At 42.3% G+C, this 20486-nt stretch overlaps 1 protein-coding gene across 4 annotated transcripts in view; it reads left to right on the top strand.

Moving 5' to 3' along the window:
- The window catches only part of CPEB4 (cytoplasmic polyadenylation element binding protein 4), a 217349-nt gene that overhangs the window by 177716 nt on the left and 19147 nt on the right, over window positions 1–20486 (top strand). For 2 of the 4 annotated variants that reach the window (XM_073651301.1, XM_073651299.1), the window contains exon 3: window positions 16541–16564. The exons of the other annotated variants lie outside the window; for them this stretch is intronic. In XM_073651301.1, the coding sequence (XP_073507402.1) occupies window positions 16541–16564 (24 nt within the window). The remainder of the gene's footprint in view (window positions 1–16540; window positions 16565–20486) is intronic. 4 annotated transcript variants of the gene reach the window in all.

Below are 20486 nucleotides of genomic sequence, written 5' to 3'. Positions count from 1 at the left end.
GAAAGTGTCAGCCTTGGAGACTAGGCCGAGCCCTTAGCTTATTAGGCAGCAGACACTCCCTGTTCTGGAGAAGTCACTTTATTACCTTGTCATCACAGGCAGGATTACAATGAAAGGTAACGCCTACAGAATATATAGATGACACTGATCCACCGCATACAATAGGTGGTCTATAGGAGTCATTTTCTATACCTCTACAGTGTCTGCCCCATGGGGTTTTTGCCTCCTCTGGGTGAACATGTTGGGCTGTAGGTTGAACTCAATGGACTTGAGTCTATTTTCAGCCTTATACTATGAAACTATAAATGCTTCTCTACAGGCTAGGTCTTCTTCACATGTTCAATTATCATCCAGTATTAAAAAAAAACTTACCTGTTAGAAACAGAACAAATAACAAATGTAAAACAGGAGCCAATGTGTGCATCCCTTTTTTGCTCTGCTTGTAACAAGTCTGTTTTTACCAGAGGTATTTCTGAATATCTCTAGTATTCTGTGTAGTGCTAAACAATGGATCCATTAACAAGTTACTGTGCGGATGACTATCTGTTATGATCCCTTTCACATAACTTCCTTGTTAAAAACAATAGAGCCAGTTGCTATCTGTGTTTTTTTTTTTTTTTTTTTTTCTTTTGGTAGGATAAAATAAATTGTAAGACTGTTTTTTACCCTGCTGGACTGACTTTTTGAACATTTCCATCACCATTAAAATGAATGGATCCCATACTGAATAATTTTATTTCCTTTTTTGTCTTCCTAAAACTGATCCAAAATGGAAAAAACTACTGGATATGAAAAAATAGGCTCAGGCATGATAAAAAGTACAATCAAAAAATAAAAGCTAGTTAGAAATAAAAGAATGAGTATCTGGCTTTAGTTGGTACAATATTTAGATGATTGCTATATGTTCTACTAAGGTATTTAGCAGTATGATCTTGCAGTCTCTCCTATTTTGGTTCCTTCATTTCCTCATGCCTGTAAATTAGCTAGCTGGAATTGTCACCCACCCTTTCCCAGCAGTAATAACACAGGGCGTGCTGTCAGAGGAATCTGGTACACAAGATGTTCTGTAGAGCAGGGCAGGATGCATACCCTCCTACTGGACAGACGCCTGCAGGAAACACAGGCCATTCTACACAAGTCATGGCATTGGAAACTACTGGAACTAGACTACTACTAAACCGTTTACATAGCTGTGCTGCTAACTGTAAGATCTGACACCTGCTTCTGAAAGACCACTAATTGCACATGCCTGTAGTGTGCACCATGAATTAGCCATGGCAGGGGACTGCCAAAAAAGCCACAGGACATCTTCAAGCCATGCTTATGTTTTTTTTTTTTTTTTTTTATACTTTCATTTTTCATTCGAGATGGGTCTCAAAACGAAGAAAAACTTTCATGAGATCTAGCAGAGAGAATGTATGAAGTGTACACTGGAAAGTCCTGCCCGACGCCATGTCTATTCATGGTTAAAGCGCTCATGTCTCATCTGTTTTAGTAAGTTATTGTGTTCTCCATGAAGTAAAAAAAAACAAAAAAAACTGGACAGTCGTCCCTCAGATCTCTACATTGTGCCGTTTCTCTTATTCCTCCTGGACATTTATGAATAAATTGAGAAGTGTGTTTTACCAGTTGTGTGTGTGTTCCTACACAGTCCGATACTTTCCAAGCTGTGCTGCCAGAGTCACAATGTGCTGGTTCCACCTAGCTGTCTATTTAGTTACAATACAATATAGATCTAGAAAATATAGAAGGATGTTCCAGAACACTTTTTCCATGGGAATGCATACAATTACTAAAACAAACATTTGAGAAATGGTGCAAAGTTAAATATGAGATTCTGCTGGTACTTCTGTACCAAGTAATAAATTTCTCTGGTTGAAGGGCCAAAACCTGAGGCTGCACTACTTATGTCTTATGTCTTCATAACAGCCTCTTTATCCTGTGCCCTATTATCATGTCTTCTCAAAACATTGTGTACATTATTAATCACTGTGTAGATCAGTGGTCACATAACTTGCTTCTGTCATCTGGCCGTTGTGGGTTTTCTGGACATTAATGTCGATTTGACTCCTTGTTCTTGTGGAGAGGCTGAACAATGACTGCACTTGGATGGAAGATGTGATCAGCACAGCTCAATATCCTAAGACATTTCCTCTCTAAAAGCCCATTTAGGATGCCTGACCTCTGCCATTAAACGACCACCAATCAAATCGATCGGCAATGTTTAATGCTCTGTTTGGACAGGCCAACTAGAATCCTATGCTCACAGAATGATCACCATCATAGTTCTTGGCAGCACAGTTACTTTTTACACTGGACGATTGTGCTGCCGAGTGCGACGCGCCCAAGGGATGGGAACGACTCGGCGCCCGGGCCTTGCTGTTAGTTTTGGGGGATGCCGCGGTGGCCGGCTCCCGGGGCCGTACCCTGGGGTCACTCTTAAAAGGCAAGGAATGGTGGGGGGAAAGGTGTATGGGAAAGGGGAAATTGTTTGACGCCACCCGTGGTGTCTGGTGAGGATCACCAGCGCTGCTATAGTCCTCTGAGGCCGGTGGTCAGGCAGCTTAGTTGGTGCGGCTCCCCACAGGTGGATCGGGGCCTCAGGGCAGCGTAGGAGAAGGGATGCAGGATAGAGCGTTGGCGGGTGCAGTGCCACGGGGAAAAGAACAGACAGTCAATATTTGAAGTCATCCAAGTCTTTACTCACGGTGGCGCTTTCTCAGCTCAGAGCTTCTCTCTGCTGTCACACGGCGAGCTGCGGCCGCCAGGGTGGGGTTCAGGAGCGCTTGACAGGACCCCTGCTCTAAAGTGTTCCTCTCCTGTTGTACTTCTCCCGCCTTGTGTCCCCCACTGTGTCCCGTACGGGTACTGCAATGTCCTTGATGGGTAGCTTGTAGCTCCCGGACCGACTGGGTGCCCTTCTTGGTTACAAGTGGTGAGAACTTGGCATAAGGCCGGGTCCCTCTGGATGAACTCAGATTAAGGAATACAGGTGGCGATTCCGCTATGTCCGTATCCCCCTGGGATCCACATAAGCCTCCGGACTTTTCCGACAGAGACGTGAAGTGCAAAGTCAGATAATCGGGGACCAGTACCCCCTCTTGCGGCAGGGTCTCTCTGGCAGGGCCAGAATAAGGTATGCAGGTGGCAACTCCGCTCCGTCTGCACCCCCTGAGATCCTTTCGCCTGTGGAGCCTAACTCCTTTGCTCCCCTCCTGGGCCTTCTTGGTTGGACTCTGACCGGGGACAGAGCTGGTTATAACTCTGCCCCAATCCCCCGTCTCGAGGCCTGAGACCGGGAACCGTGGACCCTGAGACGGCTGCAGCCTTGTGCTGACCTGCCGTCCCATAGACCCACGACTAAAGACCCGGTTATTAAAATGGCCTCTAGTTATATATGATTCTATTAAGTGCTTAGGCAAAGTGCTTCCTCCACCCTCACTCACTACTTGGTTCCCCCTAACTTTGGTTCCCCCCAACTCCTCCATTCAGGCCGGGGCAGCACTATGGTGCTTTAGGCCCCCTTCAGAACTGGAGTGGTGTAGTGTTGAGTGTGTGGTTGGGGGTCCTGTGTGGTGCTCCATCCTTACCTTGGAGAGGAGATACCACACCTCTTCTGAGGTGCAGTACCCCTGTGGTGACTGAACCCTCAGGGGCGCCACAAGTGCAATGACTTTAATGCCAGCACGAATGACCCAGTCACCTGATGAATGAGCGCTTTGCTTGTTCGGATGATCCCCGGCTTATGTAAATGGGCCTTAGCCCCTTCCAGTTATCTTGTCCGTGTTTTATAAAGTATGAACAGAATTATAACTTTTATAAAGATACACTGTTTGACTCTGTTTGCTGGTCATGTGACTACGCCCCCTCCATTTGCAGTCCGTGTGTGGCATTGCATATTTTAGCCATGTGTATTTTTTATTTTTTGACCTGAGAATACGAAGAATCACAGTTCACTTGATGTTACAGGCAGAGGGACCAGAAGCAGGATACAATGGGAGGGACATTTACTTTTGGGGTTATGTGATGCTCCTCAAAGAGTGATAATGGTGTCTACATGAAGACAGGAAATCAACGGAATCATGGGAAATGTAATACTGTAAAATCAGCGCTGTGAGACTATTCTCTGAATTATGAGGGGCACAAGTAGTCATAACAGAAGTCAAAAGAAATGGGCCTGGCGAGCACAGTCAATATGTATCCAATGTTTTGAGGTCTGAAAGCTCTTCCTAGGAAGTGATCATCACTAAGCTCTATATTAAAGGAAATCTGTCACCACATTTGACCTTTCTAAACTATTGATATGGGCATGGAGGTTAAAGACTGCTGAAAACAGTCCTCCCTGTATGTCTCATATCACATGCCCTGTTGATAAGAGATGATTTATCACTTTATATAAATTACCTTTTCCAGTCTACGTATGAGGAGGACGCTGCCTGGAAGATAACTCTGCCTCCAGAGATTTTTACATGAAGGGGCTTTACCATTGTGATGTGTAAGGCTGAGTGCCCACTATGTGTTTTTCAAGCGTTTTTGACGCTGAATTTCCGCAGGGAAAAACGCTTAGTAATACGTGCCCCATGGTGCCCAATGATTCGCATGTGCTGTGCACATGCTGCGGAAATTTCCATTGCGGAAAAATCCGCAGCACGTCCATTATTTTTACGGAAACGCGGCGTAATTACCGCCATTGACTTAATATCTGCATGACTACATGTGCACATGCGAATATTAAGCGATTCAATGTGCGGATGGTACCCAGGTCTGGAGAAGAGGAGACTCTCCTCCAGACCCGGGTACCATAGTACCTGTTTTAAAAAAAAATAAATAAATTAAAATAAAAAATTTACATTATGCTCACCTTCGGATGGCCTGTGGTCTTCTCTCCGGTGAGTCCTGGCTCCCCGGTGGCTCGCTATGGTGTAAAAGGACCTTCCATGACTTCATTTAGTCATGTGACAGGTCACACAACCGCTGACGTTGGTGGTCACCGTGACCTGTCACATGACTAAATGATGTCATGGAAGGTCCTTTTACACCATAGCGAGCCATCGGGGAGCCAGGATGCACCGGAGAAGGAGACCGGGGGCCATCAGAAGGTGAGTATAATGTGGTTTTTTTTTGTTGTTTTTTTTAAACTGTTAACTTGGTCACACTATATAAATCCATGCCGATTGCATGGATTTATATAGTGTGACCAAGTTGTCAAGCACTTTTCCAAGTGATGCTAAAATTGCTTGGAAAAGCGCTTGATAACCTGCATGCGAAAACGCTTGACAAAGCCTTCTACCTGGCAGGAAAAACGCATGTAAAATCCGCATGCGTTTTTCCTGCCAGGGAGATGCAGAAAAAAGCAGCATTTCTGCATCGTGGGCACATAGTTACTTGTCTCACACTGGTAACCATTAGGCTAACACAGAACAGGAGAAATGAACCTGGTCTTCTGGCAAACACATTTTTTGCAGCTCTCTGAGCTCTGCTGTATTGTAACAATATTACAGCCCTGTCTGCCTGTGAGATGGAGGCTGGAGCTGAGAGGAACCTGCAGATCTGTCAGCTATAATCACACAGCTCTGCAGTGAGATCAGGAGAGCAGAGAGCGGTAACATACTGGCAACCATTACATATCACACTGGCAACCATTAGACATCACACTGGTAGCTATTACACATGTGTCAATTGTCTATCAATAAAGTTTAAATTTTGCTAATATTTTTTGTACTTTATTTGTTTTGGTGGTAGTTATAGGATTATTCCTCATTGCTGTCATGTGTATTTTAGATGATATTCACACATCAGTGAGAAATGGACCCTTTTTTTTCCTCTTGTCATTTGTATTGCATCCATGTGGCATCCTTTTCTTTTCTCACACACACACATACATAAATAAAAAAATTATTATGTATAGATTACATATAAAATATATAAATCATCTAGTTTTTGTTTTTTTGAAGGAATGTCTTTATTTCCAAGTTTTAGAAAGACCTCTGGAAGGTTAATGTTTTTATTCAAATTTATCACTGAGCAACAGGTCTGTGACACATGGATGGAAAGTGGAAGCCTTCCTTTGCAGTCATGTTTCAAGGATTCCCATAGTCTTGAATGACTGATTCTGATCTCCAAACACGTATCCAGTCAGTGTGGCCTCTGAGATACCTAGATAATTTATATATTTTATATATAATCTAAGCATGGCAATTAGGATTTCAGTCAGATCAATAGGCCATTTGAACGCATTAAGCACATACATAGGGCTTATTGAATGGACGTTGGACAGAAATCTGAAAAGGGCACTTGGTGACCTTTTAAGTATTTATACTTCCACATCTGAACTTTTCCTTTTTATTGGAAAAAAACATTGATGAGCTTTATTAATGTGGGGGTCATTTCTAGCTGGTAAAGCTCTATAAATAGTAAGAAAAATTCATTCATTGTACATATTCTAAATGTGTATATGGCAAATGTATTGGTGCTGTAGATTATGACACAAGTCGGTCACAACATACATCAATCAGGGGTTGTGCTGGGTACATTGCGCCCCCACTTCTGTACTGAAGATGCATATCTTGAACTCTGCTGCCATTGCTCTCACATGGAAGATCACCTGTTACTGTGAAATAGACAATCTGTGTGATACTCATGAAGCCATACTCAGAAGTGAAATGACATGCACCAGTGGCCTGTAAAGTTACTAAATGGGCTTGAAATACAAACCCAGTTTCACAGAACGAAGGAGTGTATGTCACATGATCCCTCCCAACCAGTTAGCCGACCTTAAAAATAATCTCATGATAAACACACCAATTGGATCACTGGCCACCTCACATGACCCTTTTTGATATTACTGCCTGACTATGAAGGGTTGTGATACACCATCTGATTCCACCAGGTGAGGAAGTGCCTGCATTTCACAGTCTGTATCACTATCACACTGATGTACTTACGTCTGTCATGGTGATAGGTTCCCTTTAAAGATATTGTCTGGAAGTATGACAAACAACAACAAAAAAAACAAATGAAAAGTGATCTTAAAATGGATGTACATCAGACAGGTACATGTAATGGCAGGCTGCAAATATCTATTGGGGTGTCACTGAATTTCTACAGATAGTCTATCCTTACTTGCCAAACCTTGCAACTAATGTCCAGGGAGTCCTCTCTTAATAGCTGCTAACATTATCTAGAGCATCATTTTGGATAGTTTTATTTTTGCCTAAATTTGCAGACCGTATTGCTTTCATTCTGGCTGCCACAGAAATAGGACATAAACCTTCCAGCCTAACGAAGGAAGGGAGTATTCATTGCATTGCTGAAAATGCTTGTAATAGAGGTCCCAAAAACTACCATGAATGGCTGTATCAACCATATTTGCTATTCTTATGTTTCAAACTTGTCAGCCTCTGAATCTGAAAGATTACCATGATACTTCACCAAACTGAAGCCTGAAAGGAACATAATGTGTACTGTGCATTATTTCTACCAGATTTATCAAATATTTTGATATCATAATATGGGTCTATAGTAGCCTCAAAAGGAGAAAAAAAAGTACACACTCGCTCTTCTGACAGCAAACTGCGTGGGGCCGCTGCAGCCACTTAGCCACCGCTGATGGTTGCATCAGTCACTTGTTGCCTGAGCCAGAAGAGAGAACTAGGAGACGGACTCTGCTCAGACTGCTTAAAACCTCTGCAGTCTTCATGGGACGTGCCCATTTTGAAATGAGCTTTCTAATGAAAAAAATAAATAAATCCACGAAGATGTATATTTTCATGCTTACCAGCTAATAAACCTAATCCACTAAAGCAGTAATACTTTATTCGTGAAAGAACCCAGAATATTAAAATCCCTTTAGCCACTTCATTCTCCAGCTTTAGATGAGGTAAATGTTATACCGTGGTTCCTGTGCTTGCTTATATATGTATATATTTGTGTATGTGCGTATATGTGTGTGTAGTGTGGACAAACTTGTTATTAAATCTGTCGTTTTGACCAGAAAACCTCTTTGGCAAACCATTCTATACCAGTGTAAAACTTCTGACCTGTATTATAATCTCAGCCAATTTGCAACCCTACAAGATAAATCAGAAAAACAACCAAGCTCCCAGTATGTGATGAATACTAATTCCCTAGGACAGAGTACAAAACGCTGCTTTCACATGACTGCCAAGCAGACCAAGCCAAAACTAGAAAGCCGAAGATATTGTAAGTAGCAGCTCGAATGATTGTGTAGTGGCTGCCTGGATGGGACATGTGCTGTAGCACAGGAACACTAGTACTGTGGAGCAGCTAGACAACAACCGTGTTCAGTGAGTACATACATTTCATAAGATTCTGCTTAGTAAAAAGCCAGAGTGGTCACAAATAATAAAACCTCATTGATGTGATCGTTTGGATGTGGTGGTATGTAATGCATGCCTCCCAACTTTTGAAGAACAGAAAGAGGGACAAATGATGCAGTGCGGCAAATTTTGGTCACATCCCAATCCACGCCCATTTACCAATTTTTTTTCTATCATGGCGGAAGGAGATGTTAGGGGGGGCACTAGCAGTGATAGAAATTCAGCAGACGCTCGAGATTGCAGGGTGTAGACCCGAAGCCCGGGCTGTCCACTGTATCCGGAACAGTTGGGACTAGAGAAGAGTTGACTCTGGACTCGGGTCCAGTGTCCAGATCAGTGCTACCTGGCGGCTGGACTGGAGGCCACACATCTCTTACCTTCCGGCGTCCCCACCGCAGCTTTTGATCAGCCAGGGCTGGTGTGACGTCATCTGTGCGTCCTGCTCATCTCTAGTTGGGACCTGTAGATTTATTTTCTGTTCATTCAGTCGTAGCAGCCAGAACTTTATGTAGCTTCACTATATGACATCTGTTTTTTTGTTTTTTTCTTGTGTCTAAGGCCGTGTTTTTTTGTTTTCTGCAGATGTCCGCATCAAACTACACAATAACAATCTTCTCTGATTATTGTATTTTTGCTACATTTTTTTTCTATGCCATTCCCTCCTTATTTGATACGTTTTTAGTGCAGATGTGAAGCTGTATTTTTTTTATATTCCAGAAAAGATTTGATTCTGCACTTAACGTAACTGAAGCTTTTTTATGCCTTTTTTTTAGGCTCCACATAGAAGCCTCTAGAGAAAAAAAAAAAAGCACCAAAACCACACAGTTTAACCTCATGTCTAGATGCACACAGGACAAAGTTTAAATGAAATCACATCCACTTTGCTTGGAACGGTAAACGCAGCAGAATTTCTGTGAAAAAAAGCAGCAGAAATTATACTGTCTAAATGTCCAAGCAAAATGAATGTGATTTTATGAAATCTCCGCCCTCTGTGGTCTGAAGACGCTGTTGAGCTCTGAAGTTTGAGTGCATTTTTTCTCCGTAGGCTACTTCTAAAAAAAAAAAAAAAAAAAAAAATGCAAGAAAAAACCGCCGCTCATTTTTAAGTGCAGTCAAAGCTTTTCTGTGCTATTAAAAAAAAGCGTTAAAAACTGCTTCACATCTGCATCAAAATCATATTAAGGGGGAAAGATCTGAACACTGCCTCAACATCACATTTTTTTTAGTTTAATAGAGAAAAAATATCAATCATGCCATTTTTTTTATTTTTTTTTTTTATGCCATTTACTGATTCTCATAAATCTGATTGCTGTGTTGTGCGGGTTGTTACGATTACAGGGACACCAAATATGTCCATGTTGTTTGTTGATTTGTGATTAATTAAAAAAACAACGCATTAAAAATAACAAAATTAAGGGTTTTTCATTTTGTAGTAATTTTAGAAGAGGAAAAAAATCTTCTATTCTCGATCTAGAATACAGAAACATAGAACTACACTGCAATGTACAATGCATAAGTACAATCTGCCTGTGGAGTTAGAGCCTGCAGTACAGATCAAGTACACAAAATTCTCTCCCCATTACATCACCAGAACTTTATGGCTCATTATGTTTAGCTCCTGCCTGTAATGTTGAAAGTTGTGCGTTCTAAACCTGGGAAGACTCCCAAAAAACAAAAAAAATGAAAATTTTGTAATTGCTTATTATTTTTTAGTTTTATAGGAACAAAAAAAATCTGAGTTTTTATTCACCTCCGTATACAAGTACAAAGAAATACACTGCTGTATCCAATGTACAAGTATAAGCAGCGTCTTGTTTCACTGCCTACAATACATGTCAAGATTACCAAAATCTCCTGTGTTTATCATTATGAGCTGTAGCTCATAGATAAAGCTGCCGCCTGCAGGCATAGAAAAGCGAGTTTGATTCCTGGGGAGACCGATCGCAGGAGCAGTGATTAAATTACAATTAATTTATGCACTGAGCAGAGAGAAGTGACCCCCGCCCCTGAGGAGCAGCTATGTGAGCAATGAAGACATCCAAGAGTTAAATATAGAAGCTGGGACAAAGCAATGACGTAGCGTGAATGAGTCCTTAAAGCGGGACAGTCCCTCTGAATCCGGAACGCTTGGGAGCTATGTGTAACATCTGCGAAAATGAACATATTACCGTATTAGTACAGTACAGTAGTTATACACTGCTAAAAAAAATAAAGGGAACACTCAAATAACACATCCTAGATCTGAATGAATGAAATATTCTCATTGAATACTTTGTTCTGTACAAAGTTGAATGTCCTGACAACAAAATCACACAAAAATCATCAATGGAAATCAAATTTATTAACCAATGGAGGCCTGGATTTGGAGTCACCCCCAAAATTAAAGTGGAAAAACGCACTACAGGCTGATCCAACTTTGATGTAATGTCCTTAAAACAAGGCAAAATGAGGCTCAGTATTGTGTGTGGCCTCCACGTGCCTGTATGACCTCCCTACAACGCCTGGGCATGCTCCTGATGAGGTTGCGGATTGTCTCCTGTGGGATCTCCTCCCGGACCTGGACTAAAGCATCCGCCAACTCCTGGACAGTCTGTGGTGGATGGAGCGAGACATGATGTCCCAGATGTGCTCAATCGGATTCAGGTCTGGGGAACGGGCGGGCCAGTCTATAGCTTCAATGCCTTCATCTTGCAGGAACTGCTGACACACTCCAGCCACATGAGGTCTGGCATTGTCCTGCATTAGGAGGAACCCAGGGCCAACCGCACCAGCATATGGTCTCACAAGGGGTCTGAGGATCTCATCTCGGTACCTAATGGCAGTCAGGCTACCTCTGGCGAGGACATGGAGGGCTGTGCGGCCCACCAAAGAAATGCAACCCCACACCATTACTGACCCACTGCCAAACCAGTCATGCTGAAGGATGTTGCAAGCAAGAGATCACTCTCCACGGCGTCCAGACTTTGTCACGTCTGTCACATGTGCTCAGTGTGAGCCTGCTTTCATCTGTGAAGAGCACAGGGCGCCAGTGGCGACTTTGCCAATCCTCCAATCCTGGTGTTCTGTGGCAAATGCCAAGCGTCCTGCACAGTGTTGGGCTGTGAGCACAACCCCCATCTGTGGACGTCGGGCCCTCATACCACCCCCATGGAGTCGGTTTCTAACCGTTTGTGCAGACACATGCACATTTGTGGACTGCTGGAGGTCATTTTGCAGGGCTCTGGCAGTGCTCCTCCTGTTCCTCTTTGCACAAAGGCGGAGGTAGCGGTCCTGCTGCTGGATTGTTGCGTTCCTATGGCCCCCTCCACGTCTCCTGGTATACTGGCCTGTCTCCTGGTAGCCCCTCCAGCCTCTGGACACTACGCTGACAGACAGAGCAAACCTTCTTGCCACAGCTCGCATTGATGTGCCATCCTGGATGAGCTGCACAACGTGAGCAACTTCTGTGGGTTGCAGAGTCCGTCTCATGCTACCACGAGTGTGAAAGCACAACCAACATTCAAAAGTGACCAAAACATCAGCCAGAAAGCATTGGTACTGAGATGTGGTCTGTGGTCCCCATCTGCAGAACCACTCCTTTATTGAGGGAGTCTTGATAATTGCCAATAATTTCCATCTATTGTCTATTCCATTTGCACAACAGCATGTGAAATTGATTGTCAATCAGTGTTGCTTCCTAAGTGGACAGTTTGATTTCACAGAAGTTTGATTTACTTGCAGTTACATTCTGCTGTTTAAGTGTTCCCTTTTATTTTTGAGCAGTGTATATAAGGTCAAAATGTCAAAGAACTTCTGAAGTTATTTTGTTGTCTAAAAGCTGAAAGATATTGTTAAGCGTACCTATATTTTCACCCAAAAGCAATGTCTTGTTTAAGCCCAACAAGTTAAAACTGCTTTTGGTGCAGATACCATTTGTAATATTTACAGGTACTGTCCTAATTCTCAAGTTCTGTAACTTGCCATCCACTGTTTTTAAGTGGATGGTCCTGCTTCAGTGGTATTCTGCCACCATTATAGGTGCAGGGACTTTCTTTCCCATCACTTCATAGCATGCATTACTACAGCCATTGCAACAACGGCTTTACTATAGCCATTGTACAGTGGCTTGCCTTCTCCGAACTGATAACCCACCTATCTGTTATGCCTGTAAGTGGTTTGACAGAAAGGAAAGCAAAAGCAGAGAGTCAAAGGCTCACTGCCATCTCTTCGTTCTTGGGTGTGGATTTTACTTGGCAACAGGCAGTGGACAGAAAGGAGACACCTAGTGGCAGACAATGAGGCTACTGAGTAGCTGGAAACAATTTAGGGTAAATAAAGTACTGTGCAATTTTGTTAAGTCATCACATTGTCCATCAGATGAGTAAGCCTAAGTATATTGAAGCCTCTGTGACCATTTAAAGTGAAAGTGCTGTCCTGTATACAGCATCAAACTGCGACATCTTAGGCCTACTAGATAAAAATTGTCAAGTTTACTTTCAATCTATCAAAAACACACATGTCCAATTCTAGATCATATGATCTGCTGATAGATAGATAGATAGAGATATATATATATATATATATATATATATATATATATATATATATATATATATATATATATATATATATATATATATATAGTTATAGTTTTGTTTTTTAAATGGTTGTCTAGTCATAAGATATTGATGACCTATCCTTATTTTAGGATAGGACATCAATATCAGATCGGTGCAGGTCTGACACCCCATCAACTGTCAGTGGATGAAAACATTGACTAGAGCTACACTGCACAGCTGTTCATTGTGTAGAGACCTGCTGCGGAGTACAGCACATCAGCGCCTACTAAATAGAATAGGAGCTCATTCGGCAGCTACACATTCTATATAGTTTCGCATTGCAGCTCCATTCAGTGTTTATATCTATCCGCCACCAGAGCAAACAGCTGATACAAACGTAACCTCATAAATAACTGAATACCACATTGGTTTTATGGGGATCTAATTTTGATATACTTGAATTTCGTGAAGTTACATTGAAAATCTACTGCAGACATTTCTGTATCAATGTACTCTTAGACTGTGTGCCCACGATGCGTTTTTTTTAAGCGTTTCCGCAGCGGCAGAAACACTTAAAAAATGCTTGGTAGAAGGCCTGCCATGTTCCCCAATGATAATCCGCAAGTGCTGTGCACATGCTGTGGAAATTTCCACTGCGGATTATCATTGCGGAAAAAAACCCAGCACTACCAATTATTTTGCGGAAGCGCTGCGTTTTCGCCGCCATTTACTTTCATTGGAGTGCATGTAATCCGCATCTGTACATGCGGAATCCATTCGTTTCAATGTGCGGATGGTACCCGGGTCTGGAGAAGAGGAGGCTCTCCTCCTGACCCGGGTACCATAGTATGTGTAAAAAAAAAAAAAAAAAAATATAAAAAAAATATGATATTTACCTTCTGATGGCCCGCGGTGCGCTTGTCTTCGCTTGCCGGCAGCTCGCGGTGGACTGAAGGACCTGCGCTGACGTCCTAGTCATGTGACGGCAGGTCCTTCAGTGTAGTGTACCGCGAGCTGCCGGCAAGACTCCGGAGGCCATCGGAAGGTAAGTATAGATTTATTTTTTATTTTTTTACCATTCTTTACGATCACACTATATAAATCCATGCCGGTTGCATGGATTTATATAGTGTGACCAAGTTGACAAGCACTTTCCAAGTGATGCTAAAATCGCTTGGAAAGCGCTTGACAACCCGCATGCGGAAATGAATGTGATGAATGCTTCACTTCCGCATGTCCCTGGCAGGAAAACGCATGTACAATCCGCATGCGTTTTTTCTGCCAGGGAGATGCAGAAACGCTCAGGAGAAATCCTGAGCATTTCTGCATCGTGGGCACATAGCCTAAGGCTGTGTGCACACGTTGCATTTTAGCTGCTTTTTTTCAGTGCAGATTTGTCCTAAAACCTGAAGGGTTACCTGATGCCAGCAAAGTGAATGAGAACTCTGAAGTCTCATGCACAAGTTGCTTATTTGTGACTTGCAGATTTAAATCTGCCGCATGTCAATTCTTTGCTGCAGATTTCATCCAGTGTGAAAAAATCTGCTCCAAAAATGCCGCAAAATGCACCTTTTTACTGCTGCAAAAATGGTGAAATGCAGAAATGGTGCAAAAATTTCTTCACCAAATACTTAATGTGTGCACATAACCTAAGTGTTAGATTTCTGCTTTAACCCCTTACTGGCCTGGGGCGTATTAGTATGCCCCAGGCCATCACCCCCGTTCAGCACGGGCTCCGGCGCTGAGCCCGTACTGAATCGGGCACATGTCAGCTGATTCTTACAGCTGACGTCCCCACAACAGCCGCGGGTGGATCGCAACCAGTTAAATGCCACTGTCAATCTCTGACAGCGGCATTTAACAGCGCCGCGCCGGAAGTGCTGCATTAGCCACGCCGATCGGTGACCCCGGCACGTGATCGCGGGTCACCGATGGGTGGGAATGACAACCCGGGGTCTGCAGCAGACCCCTGTGGTTGTCATGTCTCACTTGCTATGAGCGCCACCCAGTTGTCGGCGCTCATAGCAAGTGAGCATTTCTGCTACACAGAGGCAATCTGCTCATCGCCTGTGTGTAACAGAGCCGTTCAGATAACTGCAGCTTCTAGTCTCCTATGTTTTTAGAAATATAAAAAAATATATAAAAGTTTAAATCACTCCACTTTCGCCCCATTCAAAATAAAATAATAATAAAAAAAAAAACACATGCACATATTTGGTATAGCCCGAACTATCAATATAAAAAAGAATTAATCCGATCGGTAAATGGCGTAATGAGAAAAAAATTCTAAACGCCAGAACTACGTGTTTTGGGTCATCGCAACATTGAAATAAAATGCAATAACGGACGATCAAAACATCACATCCGCCCCAGAATGGTATCAATAAAAACATCAGCTCAACGCGCAAAAAATAAGCCCTCACCCAGCCCCAGATCCCGAAAAATGGAGATGCTACAGGTCTCAGAAAATGACGCTATTTATTTATTTATTTTTTTTTTTTTTAGCAAACTTTGGATTTTTTTTCCACCACTTAAATAAAAAAGAACCTATACATGTTTGGTGTCTACGAACTCATAATGACCTGTAGAATAGTAATGGCAGGTCAGTTTTGGCATTCAGTGAATGTGGTAAAAAAAAAAAAAAAAAAAAAACAACCGTGGAATTGCATTTTTTTCCCCGTTTTCCAGTACACGATATGGTAAAACCAGATGACGTTTAAAAGTACAACTTGTCCCGCAAAAAATAAGCCCTCACATGGCCATATTAACAAAAAAGTATAAAGGCTCTACCTCTGGGAAGAAGGGGAGCAAAAAACAAAAACACAAAATTGGAAAATGCTCTGGTCATTAAGGGGTTAAAGAGAATGTGTCATCAGAAAATGATCTATTGTTTAATTCTTTTAGAAGTATTTTTTTTAAAAACCCTTTTGACAATTTTTTTTCACAATTTGGTATTGAAAAACAACGTAAAAATGAAAATCTTGAATTTTTCACACTGGCCATTGGGACTGTTTTCGATGCATATATACTTCCTGTACTTTCAGGAAGTTTTCAGCAAGCTCACTATCCTCACAGCCAGGATTACTATGACAGGCAACACTTCTATACACAGTTGTTAACACAGGCTCCACCAATCAGAATAGGTGTCACAGCTGACCCTGCTCCTCTTTTCACAATGACCCTTGCTTATTAGAGGCTTCAGTACAACAGATGAAGTCTGAGGCAGTGTATTGCCACCATTGTACTTGTGGATTTCCTGAAAGAACAGGAAGTGGGAGTCTAGAATAGCCCCAGTCACCAGTGCGAACATTGCAAAAAATAATAGAAAAGCATTACCAGAAATTAACCCACGGTTTTGATTTTTTTATTTTGTGATGAAACATTCCCTTGAAAGCTTAGTTTTTAACACCATCCATTCCAGAGTGAGTGACGTGGGGTATTAGGGGTATTTTTTTTTTTTAAATTGTACGTTTCTTGAGGTCGTCAGTATTTTCATTTTGTGTGATTATGAAACAGTGACCACAAGTCTAGATTTCTCAATTGATATTTGCTAAGCAGCCATTTCAGAGAAGCAGTAAATGACATACTGTACAGAGGATATAATTAGATTTTCTAATCTTGATAACATTTTCTGAAAGGTTCTTTTCTTTCTCCGACATGCAGCAAGGACATATGGGCGGAGGAGAGGTAATATTTCGGTTTTTCCTTCTTCTAACAATGTTTATAATGTCAGTGATCAGCTCCAGATTACTATACTAATGTTTCATTTGTTAAGTACTGCTTACTGGAGAGATGAGATTGCTGTTTTGCTTACAGGGTTTATTTCTTGGCGGCATAAAAATACAACTGTTAACATGTTTTTAGGTCAAAATACATGATGGCCACCGTTTTATGCATGCTACTAGCAAAAATGCAAATCTGCCGCTGTTCCCGAATCCCCAAGTCCAGTAAATGTGTACAGCATCCCCTTGCTTGTTCAGCTTTGTACTACATACTTCCTTTTTTGTGCTTCACTTTGTAGCAGAGGATCATCGTTGGCGATATTGACTCTCGTGAACTTGCTGTTCATCACAGTGCTCGTCTGCATCCAGAGATTGCCATGCACCTGAAACATGGGATTTTACCATACACATAGCAATTTTACTGTAGACTCAGAGACACAGAACCATCAGGTTGTCCAAACATTTAGAATTACTTCATACAGTTTTTTTTATAAATATTTAGTTCTACAATATAAAAATGCCCAGTGAGGATAAACTGGGAATTTAAATACAAAAAAAATATTAAAATCATGATAAAAATTGAATTCCTGTGGCGATATACAAGAAGCGGAGTACACATTACTGCTGGCTGCATAGAAATGAAGACAAAAAGGCAAGATGTTATTTTACCTATGGGGCCAAGTCGTAAAGACATAGACATATAAAAACAATAAAATGCAATGCCCTTGCGTTGCAGGTAAACTGAATAAGCCTAATACAGACTTCAAAATTCAAACGCTTGTCTTACTGATTGCAATTACTTCCCACTCCCTTATACATGTGCATGCTTGGTTCAGCCAAATCTGCATGTGTTCTCAGTGCGAAGAGAGAAGGAAGCTACAGCCAGGCAACTTTTGTTGGCAGCAAAACAATACATGCATTTCTTAAATCTGTGGTGGGGAACCTCTGGCCCGTGGGCCTTTTATGGCCCGTGATTACCTTTTCTCTGGCCCCCAGGTAGATTACTGGGGACTGCAGTGCTCGGACCGGCAGTCGCCGTGGGCCCTTTTAATACCTTCTTACACTGCTAGCATGCACATGCAGCATTCACTACTGAATGCTGCGGGGCATGCAATGAAGGATTACGTCCTGACGCTGGCACGTGCAAGCGCGAGGTCGTTCTTTGTAGGCGGCATTAGAGCGTGATGCTCTCCCATCCCAGAGATGAAAACCGCAGCCCCCCATGTCCACTGTCATGTATCTGCTCCTGCCCCAGCGTCTCCTGTGATGTATCTGCCCCAGTGGCTCCTGTGATGTATCTGCTCCTGCGTCAGTGTCAATTAGATATGTTTTGTTAGATACCTCTTTATATCCTTTGTGTGTATTGGAACAACACATAAAAACAGAGGGAAAAAGGCAAATAGGACATAATTTCACACTAAAGCCCAAAAATGGGCCTTACAAATTGTTGACACCCTCAACTTAGAGGTTGTCCACTACTTTTATATTGATGACCTATCCTTAGGATAGACCATCAATGTCTGATCGCCCGAGGTCCGACACCCGGCACCCCCGCCAATCAGCTGTTATCAGTGTCGGCGGCCAGAAGTACTCACTTGCCGAGCTGCTCCGTCTTCTAGTAGAGCCTGCCGCAGGGTACTACACATCCGCATTCTATTGATTTGAATTGGAGGCGAAGTATAGTACCAAGCTCCGGCCACTGCCAGAAGATGGAGCTGCTCAGCAAGTGAGTACTTCTGGCCGCCAACAACGATAACCGCTGATCGGTGGGCGTGCCGGGTGTCAGACCTTAGCTGATCAGACATTGATGACCTAGGATAGGTCATCAATGTAAAAGTAGTGGACAACCTCTTTAATATTCGGTTGCACACCCTTTGGAATAAGTTTCTGCAATCAGTCACTTCCTATAACCATCAGCAAGCTTCTTAAACCTCACAACTGGATTTTTGGACCACTCTTCTTTTGCAACCTGCTCCAGGTCTCTCATATTTGAAGGGTGCCTTCTCCCAACAGCAATTTTAAGATCTCTACACAGGTGTTCAATGGGATTTAGAGCCGGACCCACTGCTAGCCACTTCAGAACTCTCCAGCGCTTTTTTCCATCCATTTCTGGGTGTTTCTTGAAGTATGTTTGGGGTCATTGTCCTGCTGGCCCATGACCTAGAACGCAAACCCAGCTTTCTCACACTGTGCACTACATTGCAACCCAAAATCCCTTGATGATTTTCAATTTTCATGATGCCTTGCACACAATCAAGGTACCTGCCAGAGGTAGCAATCAACCCCAAAACATCTTTGAACCTCCACCATATTTGATTGTAGGTACTGGGTTCTTTTCATTGTAGGCTAGGCCTCATTCCGTTTTCCATAAACAGTTGAATGTGCTTTACAAAAAGCTCTATCTTGGTCTCATCTGTCCACAAGACACTTTTCCAGAAGGATTTTGGCTTACTCGTGAAACATTTGGAAAACTGTAGTCTAGCTTTTTTATGTCTGTGTCAGCAGCGGGGTCCTGCTGCTATAGCATTTCATTCAAATGTTGACATATAGTTCACGCTGACACTGATGCACCCTGAGCCTGCAGGACAGCTTGAATATCTTTGGAACTTGATTGGGGCTGCTTATCCACCATCTGGACTATCCTGTGTTGCAACCTTTCATGAATTTATCTCTGCCATTTATCTCTGCCGTCCACGTCCAGTGAAATTAGCTATAGTGCCATGGGTTGTAAACTTCTTGATTTATGTTGTGCACCATGGACAAACGAACATCAAGATCTCTGGAGAAGGATTTGTAACCTCGAGATTGTTGATATTTATCAACAACTTGGATTCTCAAGTCCTCAGACAGTTCTCTTCTTTCTGTTCTCCATCCTTAGTGGGGCACACAGTGTGATTTTCATATTGCCCACACCTGTTACTTGCCACGGGTGAGTTTGAACAAGCATGACATTCTTGAAACAAAGTTGTTTACTCACATTTTTGGAAAGAAATTTTGTCCTGCCCATTTTTGGGATATAGCGTGAAATTATGTCCAATTTGCCTTTTTTGAATCTTTTTTTTTTTTTTCGTGGTGTTCCAGTACACACACAGGAAATAAAACATGTAACAAAACATGTGTAATTACACTAATTTTCTGGGAGAAATACTTCATTTTCTGGAACAATTTCAAGAGTGCCAACACTTTCAGGCATGACTGTATATATTCTCCTGCCCCTGGGTCTCCTATGTGATGTATTTACAGCAGTCTCAGTGTATCCTAAGTGATTTATATTCTGCAGACCTCCCACTGCTTGAGTTCTATAATATGTGAGCAGTAATGAATTTCGCACTGTGAGGAGTCATTCAGTGTAATATGCATCTGTGTTCGGTACAACTTACTGCTGCGAGTTCTTTAAAACCTTACCGCAGAATGTCAAGTGCGTTCCAGACTGACGCAAACCTGGAAAAGCAGTTGCCAATAGCAACATCATCCATATCTCCTAACATCACATGCTGCAACAAAGAGAAGCAGCTCCAGCCATCACATTAGGGGAGATTAATTAAATTTTTGACCAAATATAACAGTGTAATTTTTAAGTTGGTAATTTTTGTACTGCCCCGTAATGAGGTTATACATATCCAAATGGCCCTTAGCAGAGAAAGGTTCCCAACACCTGTCTTAAATAATTGTCTTCTAGCAATTATTAGGAAGGAGTAGTGAAGACCTGTTCACCTTGGTGCACCAATGGCAGCTTTGAAGGTATAAGGTCTTTAACATCTTAATACCTGCCAATACACCTTTCTAAGGCGGTCTTTAAGTGGTGCTGATGGTTGCTATGGCAACCCTAGTAATGACCTCGTAGTCTTATAGAAATGGTGGAGTGTTTGGCCCTGCCATAAGCAGGG

This window comes from Phyllobates terribilis, unplaced genomic scaffold, assembly GCF_046119375.1.
Source record: "Phyllobates terribilis strain yellow unplaced genomic scaffold, ASM4611937v1 Scaffold_11__3_contigs__length_659146591, whole genome shotgun sequence".
Classification (NCBI taxonomy): domain Eukaryota; kingdom Metazoa; phylum Chordata; class Amphibia; order Anura; family Dendrobatidae; genus Phyllobates; species Phyllobates terribilis.
Note: the sequence above shows the minus strand (reverse complement) of the source record. Positions and strands in the feature narration are given on the sequence as shown.